Genomic DNA, 20,962 nt, shown 5'->3' with positions numbered 1-20,962 from the left:
TAGGAGATGGGCATGTTTTGAAAAAAACCGGTTAGCTGGTTATTGACAATTGATAGCCTACACCTACAGATCGTAATGACCGCTCATATATAAGCTCGGTTTTCAATCTACTAGGTATTTCCTATCCACAATTTAGGTACTTCTGTCAGCCCATTTGTCTATCTATTGCGTCTAATATGAAGATTGACCTATCGCATGATCTTACTTGAGAGAGAATATGTTATATGGTGTCAGTAGGACCTGGGAGTATGTTACTCTAAGTTCACAAAATAATAGCCCACCTGGATGACTACCTAAGTAACAAAGACCATAATCATAATCATAAAAATAATCATAATAATCACCACAGTAATAATCCACTCCATTACCCCAAGCCCACTACAATTACCTACGCAGTAAACCCAGACCACTCGGCCTCGCGACAAAAACCCCCTCCATCGCCGAGAACCGACTGTCCCATAACATCTCAACCATCGACATCTCTATCCACCGCCCAGCAAAATAAACCAAAAAGAAAAAGGAAAGAAAAGGAAAAGAAAAAAACCACGTGGACCCATCAAACCCACCCCGATCTCCGGAGTCCCAACATGGAATCCACCCATTCGCATCTCGCTATACGTCGGACCGGAGCTCCTCGTATTCAAGCCATCCCGAGGCGAATTGATGATTTGCGAGCGAGAAAAAAGCACCGCGGAGAGGGCAGAAAAAAAGAAAATGGCGGAGAAGGTCCGAAAGACCGAGTCAGTGGAAAGTTTAAACGAGGAATTATTTTATTGTACGCAGGGAAGCTGAAAAATTAGGATGGGGGGTTATGGTTTGGAGGCTTTGTTGGGAGGGGTTTTCTTTATTGGGGTGTTTTCTTTTTCTTTTTCCTTTTCTCTTTTTTATGGGGTTGAAGTCGGTGTCGTTTGATGCTCCCTCCCTCTCTCTCTCTCTCTCTCTCTCTCTCTCTCTCTCTCTCTCTCTCGTGTGCAATATTTGGGGAGAGCTTGACTAACAATTAGGTCAGTTCTGGTGCTGTCATGGATAAATAACCATTGGACAGTCACAGATGAAAGATGAGGGCTCTATACAGGCAAAAAAATAGGGCAATGGAGTCTACCATATGGCCAACTAGCTAGGCAAACTATTTAGCAACTATTAGCCCACGCCGTGTGATACGACCATGAGGGCGGTGATTTAAAGTTGAAACTGACTCGGTCTCGTGTGGACTTGCAAACCACGGAGTAACTAACCTAACTGCACCGTATACCACTGTCTTGACTCTTGATGCAGGTAAATCAAGTCACCACGAATGAAGCTAAATGGGGTTACTTCGGCAATAATAAGTATATCACACAGTGCTATAGCGACACGTGCGCCGCATCAGCAATCTGGAGGTATGGGGCTTGGCCATACTAGGAACTATTTTGGCCGGGCATATCGAGCGGGCTTACAGAGCCAAGGCTGTCGGTGCGGAGACAGAAAAAACTTGGTATTGGTTAAAGATTATTCAGGACTCAGCAAAGGATGATATTCCTCGTGCTTGGGGAAAGCCAAGCAAAGGATTCTGACAGAAAGTACGAACTACGCCTACTTAACTATACGCCGTAAGGCACCTGCTCCGGGGCATAATCGACGGGGAAGTGATGGTCCAATCTGCTCTCCCCGGGTTAGTTGGCTTTTCTCGGCACCCGCTGCTGAGCCATTCGCAGTAAGCCAGCGGGATGCGACGTAGATAGCGATGTGATCGCGAGAGCAGATGCGTAGAGGACACCGAGATGCTCCGAAAAGGTAGCTAACGGGAATCCCGAGAGGCAGTTTTTAATCTGTGGAGTAACTCCGTTAGGGCGGTGGTCAGTGAGCAGGAAATTAATATATTATCGACAGCCGATTGGCGTCGTATCCTGCAAATTCCACAGTAAAAGCCGCATGGTCAGTTAATTTAAAAAGGTGACATGAGCTGACGCCATTCAAACCCCGGGTCCATTTATCGACAGTTGGACTTCGGTTGGAGATGGGCATCGGTACGAGGCGCTGCAGCCATGTTCATGCATAGCCCACTCGTGGATGGAGAGTGGAAACTGCAACGGTAACCGGGTCTCCCACTGGCAGAAGTCACATAGCCCCCGGTGCTGTTAGATGCTATCCACATCCCTGAGGATCAGTAAAGGGCAGAAAATGGTCTGGGCCGACGGACGAGACTGAATAATATCCATTGATTTCATGAAGCCAAGTGTTGGGGACAGTGGAGTCGATGCACGATGCAATGTGAAGGCCCCCAAACCCATTTTTTCTTTCTCGTCTGGACTAATCGCCTTTTCTCCCCGGGCGCGTGGATGGGTTGATAGATTAATTTATCCAAGTAAGCACAGTACAAGGCCGGCGGCGAAACTCCCCGGAGGAACACCCGGCATGTGCGGTCAAGATAGACAGTCCTCTATACTCTGTCGGGCAGGTGCGCAAATTGGCTTGGGTGTCAAGTAGATGAGAAAAGCGTGGCCCAGACCCAATAAGGCGCCAGGAACCCAGGCCTAGTGCCTGGGGCTTCCCTGCGAGCTCCGGTCATTATTACCGGGCGCTATTAATGTCGTTTATGCCATTTTTTATTTCTTTTCTTTTTTCTTTTCAGTAGTTTGGAGGCTGTACTCTAGCCTCTCTTTGTGCACTTACCTAATTTTGGGTCACGGCCGATGGATAGACCGTTCGGAGTCTGTACCTGTACCTTAAGGCTCTGAACCCTCAATTCTTCGGCGGGAAAAACACCATCGCCATTGATCGAGTTTCTTCGAGTGCACGATGAACTAGACCGGGGCATCCCTGTCTGTCACACATTCCTCTCTCTCCCCCACCGTGCTGCAAGCTGCAGCATGTAACGGACATCACTCTGTCCGTGTTCATGTCTGTCTGTCTGTCGTCCAGCGAAGACTAGTACCTACGCGTAGGGTATGTGCTGCCCCGTACGCCCGTCAAGGTCTTTAGCGATCGCAATCTTTTCTTCAACGGCGATCCAGCAATCATTCCATCAATCGGCCAGGTGGCCCGTCCGCCAGTCCGTCAGAATCATGATAATCCGCGGGATCAGCCAGTCAATCAGTCAGCCGGGAAGGCCATGCTTTCGGCGGCACCTTGCATGCATTGGGGATGGGAGGGGGTGGTCGGCAATCTATCTTCATCCTGTCCGGTACAGCCCTGGGAGCAAGGCCTGCGTAAGATTTGGGGGCGCCCGCGTGCGCCCCCAAAGGGAGGGGGGGGAATGAGAGGGGAGGAGAACGATTGGCCCCGGCGATGGGGTGATGAGGATGATCTCCTCGGGCCTTCTTTTGGGGTCCTGGTGTTACCCTGACCGAGAGGCACGAGAGGAGGGGCCACCGGGCTTGGATACTCCCTAAGGGTTACTTCGGGGCGAAAATAATGCAGGAGTTAGTTGGCCTTCGGTATGTGCATGCGGTCTTGGCGCTGCGAAGGTCTCCGGTGATTTGACGTTATCGGCCACGCTAGCAGGGGGCAAAAGAGGAATCTGTTGTCAGATCTGCAGCTGTTGGTCAGAAGAAAAGACGAAATAAAAAATAGAAATCCATCCTAGAAAAAGCGGAAGGATTTTACCAACGAACTGCCACTACGCTGGAGAGGGAAAAAGAAGAGGAATCGTAAGAATAAGGACAGAAAAAAAAGGTTAGCCCCAACGTTGATGACCATCGTCGTCGGTGTAGTCCGAGTGACAGGAAAGTTACATTTAGCCCAACTAGGCAACGTCGTTGGCAGATAAGATTGAACTCTCGCTCTTTTTGTTCCTTATCAACGGATCCATTCAGCGGTCATCCCTGCCTTGTCTTAGACGATCAGTTGGTTCTGGCGGTACTGTCTCATGCTGGTGGGTAGATATCTAACCCACCCGCAGTCAGCAATGAGACTACGGTCTGAAGCAAGGGTTTTTGTCAACCAGTCACACTGCCGGGGCGTCGGCGAAGCGCCAACTTTTCGTTGCGATTGTAAGACAAGGAGCCAGGATACCTGGGCGCCACATTGCTTCCCCAGTCCCAGTCCCAGTCCCAGTCCATGTGTAGGAACGGCTTGACATGCCGCGGAAGCCCTCGAGACCAGGAAGGGGGATCAGAGGCCATGAATGAGGGATTGGTGGAGTCGGATTGACATGATATGCACCGAGGGGAACACACACCCACGCACCCATTGTCCACATGTGGTGCACATGTATGCACATCTGGCCATGGTCACATTCCATGGAAGCGGGGGAGAATCCCAGCCAGACTGGCCGGGGTTGACGGGTCTGTCTCGCTGGTCATTGGGTGCCTCTCCCCATGGAGGGTTGGAGGGTTGGACGTTGAGGGTTTATTGCGCGGTGAGATGGACAAAAAAAATAAGATAAAATAAAATGAAATTCATCCGAGTCTCTCCAGCGATGGCTGTCGCACCTGAGCACAAGCTTTTCATTACTTCTCCGGAGTGGACTGCGATTTTCTTTTCTTTCATTTTTATTTCGCAATCATTTTGACTTTCCTCTCGCCGTTTCTGGATGCTTGGCGCAGAGTGGCTGGACCAGTCAAAGCGCCCCGTGTGCAGGCCAAACAGACTTTTTAGGGGCGATCATTCCACCGTGGTTGCCATGTGTTTGCTGGAAAGTCAAAAAAACTGTCGTTGTTTTCCTGGCGTCCCTCAAGTCGAGGTACTTTCCCTCCTGGGAATCTGACCGGCCAACTTGCAAGGGAGAAGGCGAACAATGATCGGTGTGAGAGACAAAATCAATAACAATAGACCCAGAGAACATCGATCCCTACCTGGTAATAATCCCTTTCTTGAAAGTGACCACGCGTAAAATGAAAATGAAAATGGAAATAAGATAATAAAATCGCGTATTTAATACCACCCACCCTCGAAAAAGCCTTGCCGTCGCCGTCGCGCAGAAGTGCCCCGGTCGCTAGTGCATTGCTCGGCTGCGGAGCTGTCATACTCATGACGCCTCCATCCACCCAAACCCTTTGTGTCAAGTCCGGCCAGGTCAAGTGAATAATAATGTATAGGGGAGTTGTCATTCTGATCCAAAATTATGATCTTTCTCCCTCAACGTGGTCGTAACCCCATCCCCCCTCCCGAATGGACCCTCGTACTGGTCGGAACAGCCCAAATAAACTTTCCCAAGAATGAAACGCAGCGTTTAAAAATGGGACAAAAATTGCTGGGGTTTTCGGTACAATTACGTAGATTCCGAGACACTCGAGAACAGAAAAACAGAAAGAAAAAAAAATGGACAGACTAAATGACTCTTGAGACGGGTTTCATTTCCTGCAAGGAGAGGTACAGCAGCCCCGGTGTACAGAACCGATTACAAGCAGCGCTTCGGCGGACTCGTCGTACAGACGGAGTACAATAATACTTTATTACACCGCCGCTTACGGCAGTTCGTAGCCCGTGGGACCCCTGAGGACGATCGCTCAGTGCGGCCACGTGAAGGCAGCCTGTATCGAGATCGTTACCGACCGAGGACTTTTGAGTGGTGTGGTGCCTTGACGGATGGGGGACTGACACTTTTACCCGCCCACCAAGCGGTAATTACCCGTATGGATCATACATTACCAGATGGCGCTGGGCGCTGGGCTCTCGCCGGATGATCCCAGAAAGGGCAGACTGCGCCTGCCAGCTTGTGAGCCTCTGACGACGCTATCTGCCCCGTGATCCCCAATCATAACGAAGAGCATTAATGCTCGCTAAGGGCTTCTCCTGGATTGATAGGGCTAGGAGGATGGAAGGGGGCGGCCGCCGGCGGGTATGGGCGTGATTGCGTCCTTACTGCGTACTCCGCTAGGCTGGCTAGTCCGCCGTAAGCAGTTAGGTGACCCTAAGAACCTTCCAGGTTAGCTTGCTGGGTTACCTACTCCGTGGTTGGTTATGTAATTGGCGTACGCAGCCGGTAAGCATTACACGAGGCATTAAATTCCCCCATTACTCCGTACCGCAGTCTAGATCAATGACGGAAACTCGAATGTCGTAATCAGCCGGCAAACGAATCCACCCCCGTCTCTCGCAATCGCCTTGACATCTCAACAGCATCATGATGTGCGACGGCGAAGCCAATTCCTCTCACCGGTCAAGGACTGTCCAGCCAAATACCAATCATGCAGATACTCCGGCGTATGATGTAATCCGAAAGGAACGACACACGCGAGTGGAAGAGAAAAGGTACGCAAAGTTAGCGTGAGTGGCTCGTGATTCAGTGATTCAGTCCATCCCTCGCGTTTTTGCCCCTCCGGGACCCTCCACAGAAAAATGTCTGAGCCCCTTCAACAACGTGTTTCTGTGTTTATTTCTGCGATTTTCCATTTTCTCAACATCCACATCCACCCCCATGGTTGAGTGCCGAAATTCTTCAGGCCACGGGACATTTCGCAGGCGTGGAGGGTGCATTTGCCATGGGCCGCCTCAGGGCGTCTGATTCGCCCGCCAGCACTGGATCGACCGGACCAGGGCTCTCCTTCCCCCATCCACATTCTGGGCCCCACTTCCCGGCTGGTCCAAGCTACCACTTGTTCCCCCAAGGAAGGACCAAAGGGGTAAGGGAGAAGGAATAATCGAACAATTTTCCTCCGATCCTTTTTCTTGTCCCTTTTGTCAAGGTAGTTGTAAGCTCTGGATCGACTCCTTCCTACCTGAGTTTTGATCTTTCGTAACTCTCCTCCTCTTCTCCTCTTCTCCTCTTCCCGGCCTTGGTTTTCAACCGCCGACACAAACTTTTCTCGTTTGGAGGGGGTTTAAGGTATCGATCCGAGCTAGCGTTGCCTGCTAAATTAGCTTTGCAGGTGGGGAAGACTGCGGCCGATGTCAGTCGGCAGACAGGGCTACCCTGCTTTAAGTTAAGCCTCTAGGCTAGGCTCGCTCCAATTAATGAGATCCTTTCTGCCCGGTCCCCGGTTCGACACGCAGCCAGATGGAGTGGATCAGAATGGGACTGGAAACCCAAGATGCCGACCATATGGACGGAAGATAACTCTTCCATTCCCACGTCCGGCCTATTGCCAGGGAGCCGGTCCAGATCGGCATCAGGAATGCCCAGGATAGCATCCCATATTCGGGGAGAAGAAGGTGGCCTCCCTACGAGCTCTCCGGGTTGTTGTTGGACCATAACCGGTTGGTAATTAATTCACTATGCAGTCATCATATAGATCGAGATTGTGGACTTTTATGGAGCTCAGCCGCCGAGAGATAGGTCAGTATTACGGATTGACTGATAGTCCAGTACCTGCCGAGGACGAAGAACCATCTCTTTGCGGAAGACAGGGATAGACAATATGTCTGACCTTGGCTACGGGTATTGTGACATCGTGACAATATCATTAATTACGTCGCATTCTGCAAACCATCCAATGCCCAATGCAACAAACTAACTTTAGCATGAGACTTGAGCGACCTTCCAGATCAAAGCAAGGACCGTCGTCCGTTTGTCAGTCCAATCGAGATGGAGGAGAGAATAATTCCGACCAAGTGGAGGACTAAGCGACTGGAAGTTTGGTACCTGGCATTTCCACCAAAGTATAATCCGGACCTCCGAGGTCAGTTTACAAGGTCAAGAGGCCATGCTTTTTTTTTTCTTTTTTCTTTTTTCTTTTTTCCTTTGTTCTGGTGCGCGCCCGCCAAATTCTATTCCGGTCGGGAGTAACCGTGGACATGTCGGAAGCTCGAGTTCGGAACAGAAAGCTCGCCGGGCGGCCTTGATTCTCCCCAGAAGTGGCCTCGTGGCGGTGGACTCTTGTGTGTTCTTTTTTCTTTTTCTTTTTCTTTTCGGTTCTTTCCTTTTTGCGCGCAGTAGTGCACATCTGCCAGTGCTTGGCCAATTATGCTCTGCCTGTGGTTCCGAATGCTTTTCTTCCCTTTCCCCTAATTCTTTTTTCGTTTTTGTTTTTTCTTTTATTTTTTGTTTGGGCGTCCCTCTTAAAATAGTTTGCCCCAGTGGCTGTCATGAGAGAATAGTGCAGAGCACTACAGTACGGAGTACTCCGTAGGGTATTTAACAATCCTTCAGGAGGTTCTTTTGTTTTATGCCCACTTAAGTGGGTTGGTGACATGTAGCTAAGTAGTGATGGATTCAGACACGCAATGCCAAGCAGTGATACATTTGCTCTCTCTTCCTTCGTATTTTCCCTAAACCGTTTAATCTCGGGTCACGGTAGTATCCATAGTAGCTTCGTCTGCTTACTCCGTCTGCCTTTTTCTTTTCTTTTTTTCGGTGCCTTTCCACCTTTCCTCTTTCTCTGCTGTCAGATATTTTGTGCCCCTCGGGACAGCTCTTAGTATTCCACCTGTCAAAGTAGCAGTACGTGAAAGGAGGGGCTGTCTAGTCATAAGTTGCCCAGGCCAAACTAGGTAGCCATCGGCATGCATTCTTCAGCGTGAGGATGGGGAAACCAAGCCGAAATTTTCAACCAGTCTTCTCAGTCGCCAAACGAATTAAAGAGGGAAAAAAAACTGAAATAAAATAAAACCACATAAATTAAAAATATGGCTCAGCTGCCCTACGCCGTACACACAGCATGGGACCTGATGAGCTAAGCCGATCCTGGAGGAAGGGGGCGTGTTCTCTGGCAGGTAATTTTTCAATTTTGATTTTAGAATTTAGGATTTTTAGGATTTTGCCCATCTTCCCATCGTAGTAGGAGTATCTGGGAAAAGGTAGCAGCAGCCAAAAAAAGTCTGAAAAATCAAAGAATCGGTAATCTTTATTTTCTAGCAGTGGCAGGCATGTCCACTGCAGTCCGGGAATTTTAGACTTTCGAGGGCAAGACACATCTGCTCATCTATCAGTACCTGTCTTCTTCTGGGCCTCCCGATCTGCCTCGACAACTTCGCCCCTACCTTGAAGAAATCATAATAGGAGGGTCATCACTCCGGTTCCGTTATTGATTATTGTTATTATTGTGCTCCGTAATAATCATAATCGTTATTGTTATTTAATAATTCGCCAATACTATTAGGTACTGCGTATTCCGTATAATGATTATTATGGGCTATGGCAGACCAACTACTAATTATATTCTCCTGCTAACCGCTGCGTCCCATCGTTTCCCACTTGGACGGACAGGGTTCCTGTCAGCACTTTTCCTTTCCAGCGTGATCCCCCAAAGTAGGCAGTATTACTATTTTTCCATCCATCCATTCCTTACCATTAATACTTTTACGGCCTCTGCTCTTTGTCTACGGTGTCCAACTACTCAATTGATTTGCCCGTCTTCCCTAGCTCCAGTCACGACTACGCCTCTTCCTCCACCCCCCCCTAAAGCACCCGTTCACTTTTCCCCTCTTCCCTGAAAAAGAAAAGTGACCAGGCAAGAAGATTCAAGAAGAAAAAAAATCAAAAGAAAAAAGACAGGAAAGAAAAAGCAAATATCCTCACAGTTCCTACCATCTTTAATTTCTTTGATTCTCTATTTTATTTTATTTTTTCGGTTTCCTCCTCGACTCCGCCCCAACTTCATTTAGTCTGAACATCATCGATAGCTCCCGCTACTAAACTAGCCTTTCCCACTGGATCTGGTCCCAAACTTCTCAGTTCCGCAGCCTGGGAACTAACCACCACTGGCACTGTACTCCGTGACGGATTTTCTGCTGCCACAACTTCTCGCTCTTTTCTAGACCACTCTCCCTTCCCTTTTCCCTTCTTCAAAATCTCCGTGACTCTTGCCCCCCTCCTCTTCTGTCGCCTCCTCCCCTCCCCTCTTCCCGTCCTTCCGAACCGTTTCCCCTGGTTATCTTTCTTTTCTGTCTTTTCCACCCTCCCCCCCGCAGCAGCGTGGTTTTCGCTGGGCCTTCCGTCGGTCGGACCCTCTTCTCTTAAACTTCTTCCTGCCCAATTGTTCGCTCTCTTTTTTTCGTGCCACGTTCTACTGCACCTCCCGAGCGTTTGCGCCTTCGCCTAAGGTAAGCAAGCTCCTGTGCGATCCATCATCTGCGAACCATACTCTGGAGACCCATTGGCTCAAACCCCAACCGTCATTATTTTTCCGTTTTTTTTTTTTTTTTTTCTTCCCTTTTCTTTTCCAGGCTGATACGAATTTCCTGTTTCCAGGACCAGACAGATTTACCGCCTTTTTTCGATTTTTCTTTTTTTCCCTCCTCCCACCCCCGACTAGCTGCTACTGGCGCGGTGGTCTCGACAATACACTTAATTTCGGTCATTACTACTCCATCATCGGGATTCTTCACCTTCCTTCTTCCACCTGATTTTCGCTCGCCTCGTCCTCCGTTATCACAACCCTGGCTGCAAGTCGCACTGTGTTTTTTTACTCAGTGTTTCATCACTACGCAATCGACATTGATTTTATTTGTACTGCTTGTGCGGGCTGAGATCGAGCTCCACTGAATACTCCACGAACGTCGCGTCGCCGAGTCGAACAACAGCCGTACGAAATAGAATCTGAGTCAACGTTGGGCTGTCTCTTCGGGGCCGATATCGATACTGCATATCACGAACCATCCTGGCAACTGCTTTCTAGTTACACAGACTGCTATCTCGCTGGTGGACGGAGATTCTATCTCACCGAACTACTTGCCGATTTCGATCCCATTATTCGACCTGCTTGCCTTGCCGATTCGTGGAACATGAGATAGTGCGAAGCCTGATATATCCGACATAATCCTTTTTGTTTCATACCAGGGCGCCCCTTGGATTCTTACCTCGAATTATCTCCTTACCTTTCGTGAATTTTTCTCCTTCCGTCATGGAAGCAACGCTTACCCACCGACCATGGGAGCCGGCCTCCACGGGGCCGCAGACTCCTCCGGTCTCCTCAACGCAGACACTCCCGTCGATATCAACCCTTACTGCGAGCATGACAAGCACAGCACCCCCGCCGGCAGAGAAGTCGCCCGGTAACACCTCTTTGAATACGATTGAGCGGGACTCGGGAAACTGGTCTATTGCTCAAAGCGCAAGTGAGTTCTGCGTTTATTGTGACTTTATGCTTCAGATTTGATGCTGACGTGCATTGTAGGGTCTTCTACCTATTCCACCGCCACGAATGGCACCGGCAATTACCCCTCTTTATCCTTCCTCACCTCAACACATCCGTCTCCAAACCGCATATCCGCCGTGTCCGACCGGTCTCCTTACCCTCACGATCATTCCACTACCAATACGCCCTCTTCTGCTGGAGCACAACCATCTCCTCATTTTGGCTCAACGCAGCCCAATCCAGCGCTTCCGTCGATTAATCAAAACTATGAAGCTCCTTCACAACGGGGCAGCATTGCCGAACCGCCGGAATCGCGCCGCAGCAGCATCGATAGTCGAATGAACCAGGGTATAAGCTCACTTGCTATCAATACCACCGCTTCACCGTACCATAGCACGAACGCCTCGCAAACGTCGATCGTATCGGGCCTACAGAGGGAGCGGGGAATCTCCATGGACGTGAATATGAACTCCGCCTACCGGGGACCACGTTACTCCGGGGGGCAGCCTTTGTCTCCACTTGGCCCACGACCTGGCGAGCATCGCAGTTTTGCGGCTGGCCGCACTGCGCCCGCGATCTCGTCGAATCCTCGCTCTGAGATTTATAACGCCGAGGCTCCAACGGCTGGTCTTGCCTATGCGTTTCCGGACCCGGATGTCGCTCGGTCTAACTCGATCTCGTCCACAAACGAAAAGCCGACTATTCAGTTTTCTCGAAAGGGAAGCACTGCCGAATCTATAACCAGCAGTCTATACTCCGAATCACGTTTACCTCGTGGTCAACATGGTACGTCGTTTTTATCTCGCCTTTTTGCTCCCGAAAAAAAAAAATCTCGTACTGACAATTGCGACAGAACTTCCCCAGAGTGTTCACCATCATTCCCTACAGCACAAACAGGTGCGCGGTCTTATCGGAGATCCCGATTTTCAAAATGGCAACACTCCGTACAGCAGAACGCCTGAATTGCGAGTGACCCATAAACTAGCGGAGCGCAAGCGTCGCAGTGAAATGAAGGACTGTTTTGAGGCTTTACGGGTGCGACTCCCGCAGAGCCAAAACAACAAATCCAGCAAATGGGAGACCCTGACTCGAGGTAAACCATCATTCCTCCCCGCTGTTATGTTTTATGATGAAACCACTAACGTCTTGGCAGCGATCGAATATATCTCCCAATTGGAAAAGATGCTCACCAGTGCCCGACGCGATAACGATGTGCTACGATCTGAACTGGAAGAGATGCGTAGCCAACTCAACCAGCAGCAATCCAACGGACAATCTCGACCGCCCTCCATTTTCGAGCATCATCCAATGGCCCCGCAGCCGAACGGGCAAACGCATGGCCCGATATTCACCAACTACGCTCCCGGGTCTGGGATGGTTCAGGAACAACCGCGAACGTTGCCTCCTCTCATGAACGGATCAGTTGCCCCAATGCAGGGCGTACAATATACCGACGAACGGCGGTAATCTTTAGAACCCGTCAGTCGGAAATTGTGGTTCCACTCGTCTTATGTCGGACCCATTTATACTCTGCCAAAACCTGCGCTCGCTCTCTCTTGCCGACTTTTCTTTCTCATTTATGTTTCAACACCTTGTGTTTTTTACTCCCTAGACGCGGATATGGCTTTTTCTTGACTTGCTTGTAGATTTGATCTGGGTGGCCGAGTCTTGTTCTTTCTCTTCTATTTCCTTTTATTCTTTTTGGAGCGAGATGTTTTGTCACCATTGCTTTCATCATCATCATCCTCCACTGGAAAAAATACCAAGTGAGGGCTTTGAGTTTTGTGCCACGTGATGTGACGTCCGACCTATGACTGGAGGCATTTCTTTTTTTTTTTTTCTTGCTTTTGCTGCGCTGCATTCAGATGCGCTTTTCTTTACATCTTTTGCATTGGAAATGGGATATCATGGTTTGGGTTTGGGTACGGAAAGTGTGTGTGCATTATTTTTACCTTGCTTTTATTCTCACCATTGCAAGTGGGTTCTTGGGGAACTTTACAGTGCATCCTTTGTACCAAAAGATCTAGCAGAAGCACTTGGATCAGGAGTGTTCTTGGTGTGCAATTGATATCCTCATCTTTTTATCATATTTGTGGAGCTTGGAATGGTATTTACGTGTTCTCCAGGAAGGACCAGCTTGAATACTATATAACATTGATCTTTTGGCTTGAGAAGAAACGGAGAGTCGTAGGATTTAGTTTCCATCCGGGCTCTACACCGAAATTTGCGGTTTAGTGGCGCTCTTGGGCCTCAGGGGCCGACTCAGTTGATTACGGGAGCATGCACTACTGGCATCCGATGTTTTGCATGCGACCATCGTGCGGACTTCCAAGGTTGCTCTCTTCGACCACCTATTTTTGTCACGGGGGGACGCTGCGGCGCTGATTGGACCCCGCAACCTCATCCTTTCCCTTCACCCGTTTCCCGTCTCTACGCGCCGGATCCAGAACAGCGGCTACACACATGCCAGTGCTTTCGCTCCAGCCAATCTCTGGCCTGGGACCTGCGTCTCGCATGCTGTTCTGCAGAGACGATCACACGGCATCGTCCAATGATGCCCGTGAAGATGATGGCAAAATCCTGCCGGAGTCATGGCTGCCGGAGATTTAGGATTCTGCAGCACGGTAGAATCGACAACAATGCCCAATGACTTGTTTGGAGCGGGTGATGCTGATGCATGAGCTCCTGAGCTAATTATATCAGACGTGCGAGATGATCTCTGTCTTGCAGAATGGATTCTTCTTGTCTCACCTGGCGTGTTTTCCTCTTGAACCTAGACTCTGGCCGAATCCTGGCGTTACTGGTTGGCCCATTTACCTCGCGGTTGTTGACTTGTTTACTTTCTTTCGTCTGGCCTTAATATCGCATGCTGAGATGAAAAGCTGACTGTTTTCTTTCACTTTTTTTTTTCTCTAACTCACTCACATTTTTGGCTCTTTTTCATCTCATTGCATGACAAGTGAATAACAATAGCGGGCGCTGTTGCATTGTTTCCTTTCGGCGATCTTTGTCTTTGTTCCAGTCATTCACAGGCGTTATTTATCGGTTGCCATTGTCTGCGTTAATAAAACTCTGTCTATGTCTTTATGGTTTGATTTCATGCTCTGTTTGCATTTTCATTGTCAATTGCTCTTGGTCTCCCACATATACACTCGCTCACTACCCGCCGGCTCGGAAGTGACTTCTAATCCCTGAGGAACTTGACATTGTACAGTATGCCACCACCTATATCGTGATACCGATCACTGTTTGCTAACAAGAAGCTCTGTTTTAGAAATTGAGTGTCTCCAGCAGCAGAGGAAATGGTTTTCAGACGACAATACCCCCATGCCGAGCTGCGGATCCCTACAGTCCCAAACTTCCCTTTATCATCCCCCATCACCGAAGAAATTGCAAGTCCGACCTCGTCATCGTCCGATGAACGGGACCTAGAAAGACGTCGCCCGTTTGAATACCTGTCGAAAGTACCCAGTCGGAACCCTTTTGTTCATAAATCCGAGTATGAGGGTCATTCGGAAAGCAATGAGCTGGAGACCAATGCCTATGACGACTTTCATCAAAATGGACACCAAAACACCGACTCTGGTCCCAAGTCAGTTACCACGAAGAACAACAGTGAAAGGCCGGTGGGATTGAACCTAGTGACCGATTTCTCATCACACTCCAATATCCGAGAAAAAACAGCCGACTCTCCATTGGTGGATTTGGATGACCTGAAGATGCTTTCAGAGAAGCGAGATAAAGAGAGGACAACACAGAAAATCAAAGGGATCCTTAAGAAAGAAGTCAATAGGCGATCTAGCTGGGTTGATATGACGCCTAGGGTATCGCCGAAAAAGAAATACAAAGATGAGCTATCGCCGTCCGATCGACCGATAATGATTGGATTCAGCATGCCATTTGAATCCCCAGACTCCCAGAAGGAGAGATATCGAGAGCTCGACATCGGCGACAGTCAGCGGACGCCTCTTACACCCTCGATAGTGGTCACACCGGCGAAGGAGGATGGTTTCTGGAGTGGGACGGCGCCTGAAAATCACCGCCCCAGAGCAACTTCCAGCATCTACTCTCAGCCGACTCCCTGGTTTGAAGATAGCCAGGCACCCATACCACCTGTTCCTGCGATTCCCGCACAGCACGCAGCCGCCAAGAACGAAATAATCAGTCCCAAATCTCCCCGCAGACAGTCACTGGCATCGACAAGGAAGCACCGTTCCTTTTCTGCAGGCACAGTATTCGAGGAAGATGAAGTATCGCGACCAGGCGTTCGTTCTCGATCATACTCGAGTAGCAGCGTCAGACGGGCTTTCGATCGACTGAGCGGCATTGATGCAGCTAGCCGACTGAGTGTTAATACTGAGTACGATCGACATCAGTCGCAAGGGTGGTGGACATATCTTCTTTCGCCATTGCTAGGTCGCTCTAGCACAATTTCTAGCAGGAAAGCTCCTACCGACGCAGATCGGCCTCCAGTTCCGGCCATCAAAACCAACATGTCGGAATCGAGTGACGAATGGTGGGAAAAGGAAGTCTCATGCTTCTCGCCAGAAACTCCGGAGACAGCCGGGGTCACCCGAGGGGAGGTAGCTAGCTGGCAAAACTGCGACACGAATCCGTTTGCTGATTTCAATTCGATAACGGACCCTCAGGCTGAACCTCTGGGGGAGCGGAATGCTACGTCCTTCATGTTTCCCGGGCGAGCGATTCAAGGCTCAGCGGCCGAGTATTACCAAGCATGTGCCCATGAACTTTTCAGCGGTCGACCTTACTTTGAATGTGTTGACCATGTCTGTTCTATTACACCTAAGGACATGATACCGGTCGTGGAGCCGGACGCAGCTGCGAATGACACCATGAGTGAGAAAGGTCTCTTAGTAGACGTGGACGATATGCCCCGGTCCGGTCCGCAAGATGATCGAAGCTCTTTGGCGCCTACTTCGGTTTCGAAAACTTGCTCCTGTGGTGCATCAGCTGCAGCTGGCGAATCGGAAACCCCGATTCGCAGTCCCAAGGCAGCTGACCCTCCTGAGGAGAAGGAGAGTGTATCGGAAACCCCAAGGGCTGGTTCCCCAGAGCCGCGTGCCAGAGGGTTTGTTCCAGATGCAGCAGATGATGACAATACCCCCATCGAAAGCTCACCAGAACCTTCCAGGCCGAGCTCCCCCAAACCCGAAGCACAAGCCAGGGGAGGCGTGGAAAGAGCACCGCCAGCAGACAGCGAATATGATAAGCGAGTGTCTTTTAACCCTTTCGTCCAACAGGCACCAGCTGCTGCGGCCCCGCCGCCAGTCACACATGTGTATATTCAGCAAGCTCCAGCTCCAATCCAGGCACCAGCGCCTATCGTCACAACTGAGAGGACTATTCCTCAATACGTAATGATCCCTCCTCCTCACCATGATGAGCAACCTCCGCAGCCTCCGCAGCCACAACGCCCTGATCCTGTCTCACCGGGGTTCCAACGAGCATCGGAGGCACCTGGATTCATTCCATTATCAGAAATAGAGAACAGTCCGGCGCCTGCGTACACGAGCACTCGCAACGACCCCACTACTCTTCCGCCACGCATCGAGCCTGTCCCAATAACGCGAGACGCAACGACAAGCCCATTTGCAGAGAGGGAAAGAATCGAATCCCGAAGGAGAAGGCATGAAAAGGAAGAGGCCATCGGTAAGAAAGCCGGCGGGCTATGGCGAGGTAGAGGATGCATCAGCAACAAAGGCTGCTTTGGAAGATCTGGACGCGAGGGTCGGCTGAAGCGTCGATGGTACATGGCCATTGCTGCCTTCTTCCTGGCCATTGTCATCGTTGCCATCGTCCTTGCAATCGTGCTCACCAGGAAGGGCGATGCAACTCCAGTTCAATCGCAATGGCTGAATCTGACCGGATATCCACCGATGCCAACCGGTATTGCAACGGTTGCCGCTCCCGAGCCCCAGGTGCAGAATTCGGGATGTATTACTCCTGCGTCTCTCTGGAGCTGTGCTTTGCCAGAAGAACAACAAGATGCCAACAACCCCTATCCTGCCAACCAGCCCAATTTTCGAGTGGAGATCCGGTTTCGCAATGGCACATATCCAAACAGCACCGCTGTGGCACCAGACTCGGGCAAAAGGGCCGTGCCTAGGGCTCCCGGATCATTCGATTCGTCCCCATCTCCGCCAGATATGAAGGAACAGACCTTCCTCGGAAACACTACGGACAATAACACTGCCCCTTACGCCGGGGTCGAAACGCCTTTCTATATGACCATTTTATCGCCTGTCCCTCTCTCAGCAACTCGGAATGTGCGCAGATCCGACGACTCCCCTTTCCCTGATCTGGAATCACTTATACCTTCCCCGGAGGTCGACTCTGATGGAACGGCCGCCGCAGCCAACCTTTACCCTCTCCCTGAATCCCAGCCCGTGAGGCTCTACAACCGAGGCCAAGACGACGAGCACTACGGCTTCTACACCTATTTCGACCGCTCCATATTCTCATCGTCATCCAGCCCCCTCGACGGCAGCAAGTCAGACAGCAAAGGCGATGACAACGGCGGCTCCCGCAAAACCAAAGCCCGGACCCGATGCACCTGGGCACAGACGCGATTCCTCGTCCAGATCTGGACCAAACCTGAGCGATCAGGAAAATCCCTCCTGAGCAGCAACAGCTCTGCGTCTGCATCTGCCAGCGCAACGCCGACATCTACCGCCCGAGCAACGTCCACAGCCTCAGCCACCAATTCGTCCGCAGTCGACTTCACCCGTCCCGGCTCGTTCCCGTACCCCATCACCATCACCATCGACCGACATGGCGGAGACGCAAAGAAGAAGATGCTATACTGCTACGGCATGGAGACCGATCTGCACATCAACGCGACGGAGAAAAAGCTGCAGATCGAGAACCGGGACTTTGGGGGGCTGCTTGTGAACCCGGCGCCGGGCATCTTCAACACGACTGGTTCGTCGAAGGATAACGGTTCGGATGTTGGTGGGTATGACGGTGGGACAGGGGGGTGTTCTTGTCAGTGGGCGAATTGGATTTCGACAAGCTAGAGGGGTGTAGGGAGGGCATTTTGAGTGGAGGATTTCTTCCGGGCTAATGTGAAGGACGCGATATTAGGTATGATGCTTGTGTGGAAGTAATGGTTGCATCCATGGAGTTTCATGTTTTTGTGTAGTGCAGTATTCAAAAGAATAGATGATAAAACCAACAATTGCAGCTCTTTCTGACTATCATTCCATCAATTCTGCTTTGCCTTATACTGAAGTCATTTAGGGTCTAATACCTGCAACCTACAGATTCTCCGACCTGCTACTGTCTTCTCTTATAGACCCAGGACAAGGCGCTAGCTCTCTGCTTACGTGGATAACAAGCTAGCAAGAAGGGGCAAGTGATTCCCGAACTCGAATCCTTCTCTCCAGCAATCCGAAGCGGACTACATTTCGAGCTTTTGTCATTCGACAAGAGAGTCCTTGGGAACTATGGATCATATCGAAGAAGTAACCGATCCGGCCTATCCTCCCCTACGCATTCCCTGCCTTAGCCCACATGCGTATGATCAGATGGACTGGTCATCTTACCCCGAGCGCGCAGGGTTGTCTAAGGACCGATTATTTGACGGGGATTTCTCCCAGCGCCCACCACACGAGACTGCGGCCTTCTTGCAGGACTGGCTGTATTTCGGTGTTCTTTGGGTGGTTCTGGGAAACAACGTGTCGAAATCGGACTACGTGAGATGGGACACTGAAACCGGCTTTGGAATCGTCACCACCAAGCTGCTGGATCAGCATATTCATCGGCGCTTGTTAGAGATCAGGGAGCTGATACAAGCCGATTATTCTTCCGCGCAAGCTATAGTGCAAGACATCGAGACTTGTTTGAGCACTTTATCGAAGCTCTGCATGCTTAACACCTTCAGAACTGGATCCCATGTCTGGCCATTGCCGGCGGATATCGATCTTTCAATCCGCCACTTGGGTGAATACTTCTGCACCGCGCTATTTAGCCAGTGGGACTTCCAATACGAATGCCCTTTGATAAACTTCTCGTTTCCATGCGCCTATCTTCCCATTTCGCGCATGATCGAAGAGCGCCGATGCCCTAGTGAGATGAACATGGTCTCTCGTACGTTCTCATCCGCCTCGGCATACTATGCGACTCAGCTCAAACGACCCAAAGAGACCCCACGATTGGATCACTCGAGCTGCTCAGATACGGTTTGTGTTGCGCGTCAATTGGATGAAACCACATACCAAACGCAGCACAGCACCGAGGGATGTGACTGTGCACATCTCGGGCCCCCTATCGATGAGATTGTGTCCATCATTCAATCCGGTCAGATCCCGCTCGTTTCTATCCAAACGACGAAGACACGACCATATCTCAAGATCGCAGCGGAACCGTACAAACGTGGGAAACAGTTTATCGCATTCTCCCATGTCTGGTCTGACGGGTTGGGAAATCCCGTCCGGAACACGTTGCCTCGGTGTCAGATCCTGCGCATCCAAGGTATCCTCGACGAAGTGCTCTCGAAAGTCGGCACCCTGTCGCTGATTAACATGGGTGCCTTCAACACTCTGAGCAGGAAGTTCCAGGGCCCCTCGCTCCTCTTCTGGATGGACACCCTCTGCATCCCAGTCGAAGCAAAGTACCGCGAGGTCCGGACGCAGGCAATTCGATCCATGAAACGCATCTACGAGGACGCCTTCCGGGTCGTTGTCCTCGACGCAGAGTTACAAGCCTCCCCACAGGGCGTATCCACCGAAGCATTCATGCGCATTTCCCTCTCCCCCTGGATGCGACGGCTGTGGACGCTGCAAGAGGGAGTCTGCGCGCAAAGGCTGTATATCAAGTTCGCAGATGGCTTCTTCGAACTCCAAACGGAATACGGACCCAACGGAAACCACAGCCTCAAAAGGGGCGGGTGGATCGAGCCGCGGAGCAGACAGGTCTACGCCACGCCGCACGCCGACGCGCGGAGCTTCTACTGGAGCTTCCTCACCCTCCGACTCAACGTCACCGACCGCCCAGACCGCAAGATGATCGGGATGAAAAGCACGAGCGGACCACCTTCTTTGGATCGAGAGATCCGCAAGCGCTGCAACGCCATCATGCAAGCCTACATGGCCGCGCTGTATCGCTCGACCAGCCGAAAAGAGGACCAGTTCCTGTGCATGGCCAGCCTCGTGGGGTGGGAGTTGAATTCGCTTCGCGGTGTCCCATTCGAGAAGCGAATGCATGCGCTGCTGAGGACGGAGAGCCATCTCCCGCAAGGCCTGCTGTTCATGATGGGCCCGCGAATGGCCGAGCCGGGCTGGACGTGGGCCGTGAGTCAGTTTGGGAGCTCGAAGGTCTTCGGCATCACGGTGCCTTTGGGTGATACTACCCCTGGGCGGGTGGTGACGGGGCAGGGCTTCGCGGTGAAGTACCCCGGGCTGGCTCTGCCGTCGTCTTGTACTCTGGACGACCTTCAGTGTCTGACTATCAATGCTCGACTGGAAAATGGTCCGAGGGTGAGATTTGTAGTACAGCGGGCTGAGGGATCGAGAAAGGGGGATGAGCTGGCTGAAGAAAAGATTGTGGATTCCAGTGACAGGAAACAATCCCCAGAACGCGGCTTATACGTGATCTTCTGGGACCATACAATGAAAATGGTTCCTGGGGTGCCGATGGTGGCCGCCGTGGTGTCGACGTCCAGAGATTCAAATTGCTCGACGGACGGGAAACAGGCTGACAGGGTTTTTAAATTCGAGTCTGTGGCCACCTTAGAAATACTCGGGACAGCGAATGAGTTGGACCAGGGACAGCAAGATGTCGACGACGATGCTCAGTTGGTGGAGAGGATGTGGATCATTGAGTAGTTTATGCATCGCAGATTATGAGGGCTATTATTTAATCAAGTTTATTGTTCGTATCGAGCCCAGGAGAGCCATGTGAGACAGCTGAGATGGTATTTATGATTTTTTTTGTTCTATTTTTCTCCCTTCCTACTAAAACTGGCTGGCGTAACATACAGGTGTTCCAATTATAGTACAGTACTT

The 20,962-nt window shown here is 50.7% G+C and overlaps 3 protein-coding genes across 3 annotated transcripts; all 3 read left to right on the top strand.

The window, feature by feature from the left end:
* The first annotated feature begins 10,581 nt into the window (after positions 1-10,581).
* Positions 10,582-12,457, top strand: P170DRAFT_157431 (putative HLH transcription factor (Hpa3)). Its single transcript, XM_024842548.1, has 4 exons — positions 10,582-10,917; positions 10,977-11,723; positions 11,791-12,030; positions 12,091-12,457. The coding sequence occupies exons 1-4, from the start codon at positions 10,704-10,706 to the stop codon at positions 12,402-12,404; spliced, it is 1,515 nt and encodes a 504-aa protein (XP_024706274.1). The 5' UTR covers positions 10,582-10,703; the 3' UTR covers positions 12,405-12,457.
* A 1,782-nt stretch (positions 12,458-14,239) lies between these two features.
* On the top strand, positions 14,240-17,974 carry P170DRAFT_509024 (uncharacterized protein; the record flags this gene model as incomplete). Its single annotated transcript, XM_024854639.1, has 1 exon — positions 14,240-17,974. The coding sequence occupies one exon, from the start codon at positions 14,240-14,242 to the stop codon at positions 17,972-17,974; it is 3,735 nt and encodes a 1,244-aa protein (XP_024706273.1).
* Positions 17,975-18,372: 398 nt separating this feature from the next.
* On the top strand, positions 18,373-20,782 carry P170DRAFT_463998 (uncharacterized protein; the record flags this gene model as incomplete). Its single annotated transcript, XM_024852210.1, has 1 exon — positions 18,373-20,782. Exon 1 carries the CDS (start codon positions 18,404-18,406, stop codon positions 20,780-20,782), a length of 2,379 nt encoding a protein of 792 aa, XP_024706272.1. The 5' UTR covers positions 18,373-18,403.
* Between the last annotated feature and the right edge of the window lie 180 nt (positions 20,783-20,962).

The sequence above is a fragment of the Aspergillus steynii genome (assembly GCF_002849105.1).
Source record: "Aspergillus steynii IBT 23096 chromosome Unknown P170scaffold_3, whole genome shotgun sequence".
In the NCBI taxonomy this organism is placed as follows: domain Eukaryota; kingdom Fungi; phylum Ascomycota; class Eurotiomycetes; order Eurotiales; family Aspergillaceae; genus Aspergillus; species Aspergillus steynii.
Note: the sequence above shows the minus strand (reverse complement) of the source record. Positions and strands in the feature narration are given on the sequence as shown.

Coding starts and splice junctions, on each gene's coding strand:
- P170DRAFT_157431 (XM_024842548.1), top strand. CDS start 10,704: ATGGAAGCAACGCTTACCCACCGACCATGGGAGCCGGCCTCCACGGGG. Junction 11,724..11,790: donor TTTACCTCGTGGTCAACATG/GTACGTCGTTTT, acceptor CAATTGCGACAG/AACTTCCCCAGAGTGTTCAC. Junction 12,031..12,090: donor ATGGGAGACCCTGACTCGAG/GTAAACCATCAT, acceptor ACGTCTTGGCAG/CGATCGAATATATCTCCCAA.